This window comes from Berghia stephanieae, chromosome 3 (genome assembly GCF_034508935.2).
Source record: "Berghia stephanieae isolate SIO BIC M18660-M18661 chromosome 3, UCSD_Bste_1.3, whole genome shotgun sequence".
Taxonomy (NCBI): Eukaryota; Metazoa; Mollusca; class Gastropoda; order Nudibranchia; family Aeolidiidae; genus Berghia; species Berghia stephanieae.
This window is the reverse complement of record NC_088362.1, coordinates 26,533,340-26,542,674: the sequence shown is the minus strand read 5'-3', so window position 1 is coordinate 26,542,674 and position 9,335 is coordinate 26,533,340. Positions and strand designations below refer to the sequence as shown.

The window sequence follows — 9,335 nt, the reverse complement described above, 5'->3', positions numbered from 1 at the left end:
ATGCTATAGAAACTGGGATAAACTCCGAATCCATGGGCCTATTGCTTCTGAAGGACTACTTTTATTTTTTTTAAAAACTTTATTTATTCCAAGACTCATCATACCCGAAGTATTTCTTTGTGATGTGCTATAACATATTTAAAAAAAGATATAATCAAACTTATATGCCCTTCCGCCACGACATCACAAGATATTGCCGACTAGGCATTCCACGAAGGAATATTATAGACAATCCATCAAACAAGATGTCTGATGTCAACAGGAATCACTCCATGTTGTCCAAAGTGAGCAAATTGGGGGTTAGTAATCTTGCCCAAGGAAAAAAAAACGAAAGTGCCTGAAGCGGGGCTCGAACCCGGGACGTTCCGAGTCACAATGCAATGCTTTAACAACTCGGCCACTTCGGACAGACAACACTGTTAACGACCAGGTACTCATTTTACACATAAGTACGGTGAGAGAATGTGAGTAAACTCTTTTCCAAAGACTCAACTATGTGTCGCTCGGGGCTCGAACCCAGGACCTTCCGATCGGAAGGCGAGTGCTATACAACTAGACCACACATTTGTGCAAAGAAGAAGAAGAAGAAGAAGAAGAAGAAGAAGAAGAAGAAGAAGAAGAAGAAGAAGAAGAAGAGGAGGAGGCCAAATTAGTTTCTAAATGAATTCTGCGAAAACTTCATATCACTACTTATTCAAATCTGACCAAAATTGAAAAAGAGTTACCCTACTTACAATCTTCTACTTCCCTCTTCTCTCTAGTATGTATTTCTTCACCTCTGCCTTCTGCTAGAGAACTGTTTCTGTCATTCTTGTGGTGCAATCTGCTAACCTTATGATTATAATAACATTACATTGACAAAAATGATTTGCTCTTCTCTTTTCTTCAGCGAGATGAATTTGTCCATTGTTTCTTTCTCCTAAGAAAGGTGAGCTTACAAGTTAGACATAGAACTGCTTACGGGAAATCACTTTCGATTTCACCGGGCATCACTGTTAGGCACTTTGATAACTCCAGTCCAGTGGCCGCCGATAGGCTCACTGTAAGGTGAAACCCGTTTTTTGGAACTTTATTCTTGACCCTTTACTGTTTTGGTCACCATGGCGTTATTTGTGAACCTATGTGACTAACTTTGGTATCATTATAAAGGGCACAAAACAAGCTTTCTAACGGTGTATTTAATTCTTAATTCCTGATTGTATTTCTCAGAAAGCTTATGTAATAAAAATTTATAAATTTTTGAATTATAAGAACTTTTTAAATTATGGATACATTTTAATTATACTTCATACATCGATAGACAATTAATTGAAGAATATCTCTGCCAAATTTCATCAAAATTGATACACTCGCTCATTATTTTATTTTTTCCGCCATCAACCCCACTTTTTAGGACAAAAACCTCATATTTTTCCCCCTTTTCATTTATCCTTAATTTTTTCCATACTTTCCATCCATAAAAATGATTTATATGAAAATAAAGATTATTTTCTGACGTTTAAAATGATACCTAACACTTGCCAATTATTTTTTAATTGAAACAAAATTACTGAAAACAATAAGTGGGCCATGTTGACTGTAAAACTCAAAATTTCACGATCGCCGCGAGATGCTGGTTTTGAGGCAGCAGTGAGATCACAGATTCTCTCTGTAAAATTGACAAAAAATTTCAATAGAAAAATATAAATAACTCTGGAACCGTAGGTCGTAGAGAAACAAATAAGGTATCAAATTTTATGTTTTTTCAAGTCCCATCCCCCTGACTGAGTCAAATCAAGATATTTTGAGTTTGAAAATTTTATCAAAGTGCCTATCACTGTCACTTCACTTAAACAAGATATGAAGTGAGTAGAAAAGTGCCAGAAGACAATAGAGAATAAAAATTTTTTTTTTTTCGCGGCGGTGGTGGGGTTTGAACCTGCGACCTTATTGGTACGACAACTCCGCCTGGCAGGTGAGAGCGTGGCTCTACCGTGTGAGCTATCCACGAACACAAAAATATTCGTTTCAAACCCAAAGTCATTTCTAGATCCCTCTCTCACCCACTTCTTGAGATCGCCGATTCGTTCGCCACCATCGCGAAGTAATTTTGACCAGCAGTTAAGCTTAATAGCCAATATTCTCATCACAAACATATAACATAGAAACGATTGAGACATTGAGTATGCTCCGGTGTATGGGGTGAATTTTTAATTCAGAAAAGTGAGTGGAGCAGGCACTTATGTTGGTAACAACAAGATATGAAGTGAGTAGAAAAGTGCCAGAAGACAATAGAGAATAAAAAATTTTTTTCGCGGCGGTGGTGGGGTTTGAACCTGCGACCTTATTGGTACGACAACTCCGCCTGGCAGGTGAGAGCGTGGCTCTACCGTGTGAGCTATCCACGAACACAAAAATATTCGTTTCAAACCCAAAGTCATTTCTAGATCCCTCTCTCACCCACTTCTTGAGATCGCCGATTCATTCGCCACCATCGCGAAGTAATTTTGACCAGCAGTTAAGCTTAATAGCCAATATTCTCATCACAAACATATAACATAGAAACGATTGAGACATTGAGTATGCTCCGGTGTATGGGGTGAATTTTTAATTCAGAAAAGTGAGTGGAGCAGGCACTTATGTTGGTAACAACAAGATATGAAGTGAGTAGAAAAGTGCCAGAAGACAATAGAGAATAAAAATTTTTCACTTGTGATGGTTTCCGATCACTGGTGACTGGTGATACTGGTGATGTGGTCGTTTGTCTGGAACTCGCCAAATCTTTCCAGTTTTCATTCTCAATCACACAAAATTGAATGACATTAAATAGGAAGGAAATAAACGTGCCCAAGTAATAAATAAAATTCAGATAAATAAACTTGATAATAATAATGGCAAATGGATGGGGATCGAGATCTCGGGATTAAGATTTTAGCTCAATCACCAATCAACCAAAAACATTAAAAAATTGACTATTTTTTATGAGAGAGAGAGAGAGAGAGAGAGAGAGAGAGAGAGAGAGAGAGAGAGAGAGAGAGAGAGAGAGAGAGAGAGAGAGAGAGAGAGAGAGAGAGAGAGAGAGAGAGAGATGTTATTATTCTGCACAAGTCACAAGTGCATATAATCCTGATGGTACCAAGATTGGCTCAACCAATCTCTCAGCTGACCTGCATAACATTTTTTTCTGAAAAACAAATATCAAATAAATCCATCCAGTTCAGAAGAATATAAACGTCTTTTTAAAAATTATCACTTTTTATATAATACGGACTTATGAGCTGGGTCTGGATAGTCTGACTGGAGGTCAATTTGACATCGACTGGAAAATCTATCTTGAACACTATTCATGACTGTGTTGTGCTCACGCCTTGTCACCAACTTTTATTAGAAGATATCTCTCCCTCCTCATTTCTTCATGTGAAAAAAGCTTGTGATTTATAATTTATAAGTTGAAATTTTGGGAGGCCTTCCGAAAGCTCCTACATACCCAATATTCTTGTTTTAGTAGGGGGTTTGGGAGGGGGAAAACTTTTTTATGTCCTAGTAGGGGGTTTGGAGGGGGGAGACTTTAAAAAAAAAGAAGAAAATTTCCCCCCTCCCAAACCCCCTACTAGAACATTATAAAAAACAAGAATACTGGGGATGTAGGAGCTTTCGGAAGGCCTCCCGAAATTCTATAAGAAACGGAGCTGATATGATGTTAATATTGATATGTATCTAAAAAGGTTAATACCTATTTTTTTTTTTTTGTGTGTAACACATGCAAAGCTCAGCAGTATTTAAGATACTGCAATTTTTTTATTTGATTGATGTCTGACTTCTCTTTCTTTCATTATTCCCAATTGAAATGCTACCCAGCTTTCCTTTTTTCCTCCTTCACAACTCTTTTTCATCTATTTATTCATTAATTTCAAATAATATCCATACAACTGTCAATGTCAATCATTTTATCATCTCTTTCCAGGTCCCCTTATTACAATCATGGCTTGCTGAAGGCAGTGTGGCTGTGTTGGCCCACTGTGGGCATTGTGGGCCTTTTTTGATTTTGTTTGAAAACAGACTATTGGCCCACAGATATCAACTACAACTTGTAGTACAAGGATAGACTCGCAGCCACATGTTCTACAAATTGAGTCAACAGTTACCTTCTTGAATTTTGAAAAAAAATGTTTTTTTGCCACTGTCTTTCAACACTAATGTCTTCCATGATGATAAAGTTAACTTGAACGTTACAAGACAATAATTCATTTTGTGTGTATTTAAAAATTTACTATGACTCCTCCGATACATCTAGAAAAACAATGTGCCCCAAAATGTCGGTCACGACAACATGTAGACCAGATAACCTCACAAATTGCCAGACTGTCTCTGCTAGAGTTCCAAGCATTTTCCTGGCTGTGCCACAATTGGTCCAAACACCCAGACCTCCTCGGTCGCATGGCCTTGCATATTGCTGCCTCCTGCGGAAAGACTGAAATCTTAGAATGGCTGTTGGAGGAGAAGAAAGTGGATCTGAGTGTGAAGGACGCTGAATCAGGTTATACAGCACTTCATCGGGCTATTTATTATGGACAAATCGCTGCAGCCAAGATTTTGATACAAGTGAGTTTATTTGTGACAAACCGCTCCAAAAAAAGTTATTGTGTCAGAGTTGACTAGAGGCTGAAATGTGAATCACAGTCCAGAACATAAAACTTTGGATTTATACTTTTCATTGGTAGCATAGAATGCACTTTTCTTAACAGCAAAAGGCTAACGTTTCGTTTTTCTGATCATTCAAATTTTACATTCACAATTTGACATCTGCTTCATCCTCACATGATACCAGATGGAGGCATGAAGTCACAATTGTCATTGCATTAGATATAATCAATGGATGATTATGTGTCGTGATGCAGGAAATTGAGTCACAATAACTATTGTTTGATTTAAGCAATTAAAAAAATTGAGCTTTTATATAATTGAGCTTTTATATAGCTCAAAATATCCGCTAAACATGCTCAAAGCACTTAACAAGGGGTCTCTGGCCAACAGCAACATTTAACATGTAGGACGGGACATGGCGCCTTTTAGGCGATATTACAATTTTTTTTCAGACAGATACAATGCTGTTACTGGCTAGGTACTCATATTACACCTGAGTACAGTTAGAGAATGTGAATAAAGAGCTTCTCCAAGGACTCAACTATGTGCCAAGCGAGGCTCAACCCAAGACCTTCTGATCCGAACGTGAGTGTCGTACATAGGCGCACAGCAATTCATTTTCTCAAGAATCTACATACATCTATTGGTGATTTGCATTTTATTTGATGCTTTTATCTTAAATAGACTTAGAAACTGAGGTATGCTATGCAAATTGAGCTTTTTAGAAAATCTAAAAATTAAGAAAGAGAATTACAGTTAGAGGTTGAGACCAATTGATTGAAAAAACACCCCAAAAAATAAAAAAACCCAGTGAAATGTCCCAGACACATGAAATATAATATACATAAATGATACTTTAATTATGAAAATGTATGTTTTTAAATGCCGACTGTAATATTTGTAACAACCAATTATGAGGTGAATGAAAACTTTTATTCCATTCCATATAATTTAAACAAAATGAATTTATGGAAAAACATCCTGTTTCATTTTTCGTAGTTCAAACAGTTCAAATCACGAATGAAATGAGATCGATTCGAATTAAAAACAAAGCTTTATTTTAGGCAATTAATTGCATTCAGAAATTGTACAATGACTTTCAGTCTGAAAATTTGAGATCGTGTCAAGGGACATAAGCAGTCAACTTGAAGCCCTTTGTCCTAGATCTGTTTTTACTCTACTAATCTAGTGATGGCTTTGATTTTATGATAATGAACTGCATTTTGATCAATTGGCAACAGCAGCTTCTATTGGTGTCACACTACTATGTTATGATGATCTATCCAGCCTGCAAACTCATGGTTGCTTGCTTGTACAGTCGCGAACCTGCTCTGAAGCTTCTTCACAATGGAATGCTCAACTAGATGCTCTGCGGTTTGGGTGCCATGAACGGCCTGCCCAAATATGTGACGGAATGGAGATCCAAACCTGATGCCATAATGGCTTCAGCCATCCTGGGCTCTACACTAGATATCTCTCAGGATCAGTTGGCAAAATGAAAATAGGAAAGATGTCGATCATCTATGAAACTTGTCTTGAGACATTCTCGTGTGTTCCAAATGTATGTGTGTCATAATATCTTTTCTCTTCAGTCAGTGTCCGAGAATTAGCTGCTGGACAGTTGAAATTGACGAGGATTTGAAAAATCCATTTTATTTAGTTGTAGTCATAATGTTTTGAGACCCATTGTCCTAACTTCCATGTAATTTGGTGCAACCTGGTTTTTGATTTATATCAACAGTATGACAGTGACTTGCAAGTGTGTGATCATGAAGGGTTAACACCTCTGGATGCAGCCATCTTTGACAGACCTGGTTTCATTTCTTATTCCATTACCGGTAATTAGTCACATTTGAAATATTTTTATTTTTTCTGACTTTATAGTAATTTTTTTCCACTGACTTTTATCGTATTAGATTTGATTTATTATTCTCAGTTCTCCAGGGTTGACTTTACTTTAACAATTTCATTTCAATTTAAGATAACGATTTTATACATTTACTTAAATATATTAGGTGTTTTGTCTTTTCTTAAATTTTTAAAATAAGATATAATAAGATTAAATAAGAATATTTTATCTGTTCATAGAAATTTACAATAGGTGTTGCCCAAATGATATTTTTTTTTCTTTGTTGTTGTACATTTAAAAAAAAGGTTTAGAGACTTCACGTTATCCTATAGCCAAATATAACACTGACTGAGAATACGTTGACCCTCAATATAATTGCAATTTCTTTTATCCTATTCTAATGTCTTAATGCTACCCTCTCAGAGCCCAACGAAGTTTGGACATGGGGTGAAAACATGAACAGCATTCTTGGACATCACAGCACTCACAAAAGGACAAATCCTGACATTGTGTCCGAGTTTAGAGACCAAGGACTCTCTATGAAACAGGTAATTTTTCGTTTGTGACCAGCACTTGTTAAAACGTGAAGAATGAAAAATAAAGGGGAGGGTACTTAATACCTAACATTATAAAGTTAACATGAACTTTGTGATGTCCAAGGGTTCAAATTGATTACTTCATTTTTTGATAACCAAATTCATAGAGAGTATTTGACAAAGTGTTTAATATTTTTATGTCTTATTGCCTCCTGTTTATTTATTCTTTTATTTATTACCGAAACCATTCATCCCAAAAAAGTTACAACCTGTCAAATATAAATTAAATAATCATAGGTTTTAATGCATGACTTGCTCACATGATTCAAACATAATTTTCAAGAAGATATTTTTCCTTTGTATATTTGTGTTCCTCTAGGTTTTAATTTCCATGAACATGTCATGAAACTGTATGCTCTCTTCCTTCCAATTTCTCAAATTTCATTATTATGATTTTATAGTATAACCTTTTTTTAAAATTCACAACTCTCTAAATATTGTTGATGGCAGTTATATGACTCAATAGAAAGCCAGCACTTTTTTCCAACAAAACAGACCTGGTTGAAATGATTATGATTCCTGCGTATTTTGCCTCAAATATTGAATGACAAAATCACATGTCATGATTATTGTGAGGAAACAATATGTCACAAGATTTGATACAAATATTGAGCGGAAAGTTAATGATTAGAAAGTTAGTGCTGTTATTTTATTTATAATAATTATCGTTAGTGTTATATCAGCTCACTCTTTAAAAAAAAAAAAAAAAATTTCAGGTGGTGGTTTCCAAATATCACTGTGTGTTTCTGACCCAGGATGGCCGAGTGTTTACTTGTGGTAACGGCCAAGGAGGCAGACTAGGCCATGGAGACCAACATTTTGTTCTGGTAAGTATTTTGGAAGATTTTTACCTGGCTTTGTTAGGGGGCAAAGTGGCAGAGAGCTTGAGGCATTGCACTGGAACTCAGAAAGTCTCGGGTTCGAGCCCCGCTTCAGGGACTTTCATTTTTTTTCCTTGGGCAAGATTATTAACTCCCAATTTGCTCACTTGGACAACACGGGTGGTTCCTGTTGACATAAGATATCATGTTTGATGAATTATCTTTATTCCTTTGTGGAATGCCTAGGCAACGATATCTTATAATGTTGTGGCGGAAGGACACAATTTTGTTTTATTGCTTTAGTCTTTTGATCTTAGTGTTAGTGTTGTTGATAAGTGATATAAACATAAGATTATTGATATTGTGATATTTGATTATCGTTGATAGTTAAGACAGAGGACCTTAATAATATTTTACACACAACACAATTTTGGACAACTTACAAATGATGGCATTCATCTAAGGCTTAAAGTTTTCCTATAAGTTTTGGTTTACAAAAATGATTATCTAGGTTTTAAGTCTTACCTACCTCTCTTTCTATAAAAGATAAAGAGAATTGTGAAAGATGCTGACCTAAGGCTAAATAGACTTTGACATAAATCAATGTTCACAATTTGAAGGAAAGTTACATTTTTTCTTTCCTTTTTTAGAACTGACTAGACGGAAGCCAGAGCAATAAATATTCTGTTAAAAAAGGAATATCTATTCATTTTGCCGTTGAATTTTGCCTCAGTGAAATAGCAGTAAATTTCTCATGAATTTTTAAATCACAGGCTTTCCCTGCCTGATCAGGCAATAGATTGTAAATTCCATACAAGCACATCATATTAAGTCAGCTTTATATAATGCTATGGATGACTGCTGTCACTGCTGTGAATTGTCAACAAAAAGATGGTAATATTTGTTGATATGGTAATATTACATGAAGAAGACTAGTTGAACTTTGAAGTAACAATAAAAAAATTTAATGAAGAATCATAGACAAACGGTCATGTTTAGGTTCATTCGTAGAAGTGATAAAAAACGGAAAAGATAAATGCGCATCAATCTGCCCAGTGAATAATGTCAGTGCAATTGAATATGTTAAACAATAGGAATATAAATACATTAAAAAAAAAAAGAAAACAAAACAGTTCAGTAATTAAAAGAAATGTCAACCAAACTTGAGGACTTAAAATTTAACATGATAACTCCCTATCCTGCAGGTCCCCAAGATGGTGGAATCCATCAAAAGCCAGACCTGTGTAGAGATTGCAGCAGGCACAGACCACACCCTCATGAGGATGAGAAGGTAAGTAAGTCAGGATCTAAATACCTTTGGTTGCAGTAAACTTGGGCTTTCTGTACAAAAAATTTCCTATGGATGAATAAAGTATTATTATTATTATTATTATTATTATTATTAGTATTATTATTATTATTATTATTATTATTATTATTATTATT

General features: G+C 35.5%; 1 protein-coding gene across 2 annotated transcripts in view; it reads left to right on the top strand.

Annotated features, from left to right (window-relative positions):
• The first annotated feature begins 734 nt into the window (after positions 1–734).
• The window catches only part of LOC144967439 (inhibitor of Bruton tyrosine kinase-like), a 34,772-nt gene continuing 26,171 nt past the window's right edge, over positions 735–9,335 (top strand). Inside the window, exons 1-6 of one of the 2 annotated variants that reach the window (XM_078904687.1) lie at positions 735–928; positions 3,944–4,581; positions 6,365–6,461; positions 6,896–7,020; positions 7,785–7,895; positions 9,095–9,180. In XM_078904687.1, the coding sequence (XP_078760813.1) occupies positions 4,252–4,581; positions 6,365–6,461; positions 6,896–7,020; positions 7,785–7,895; positions 9,095–9,180 (749 nt within the window). In that variant the 5' untranslated portion in view covers positions 735–928; positions 3,944–4,251. The remainder of the gene's footprint in view (positions 929–3,943; positions 4,582–6,364; positions 6,462–6,895; positions 7,021–7,784; positions 7,896–9,094; positions 9,181–9,335) is intronic. The other variant, XM_078904688.1, reaches the window with a different exon arrangement.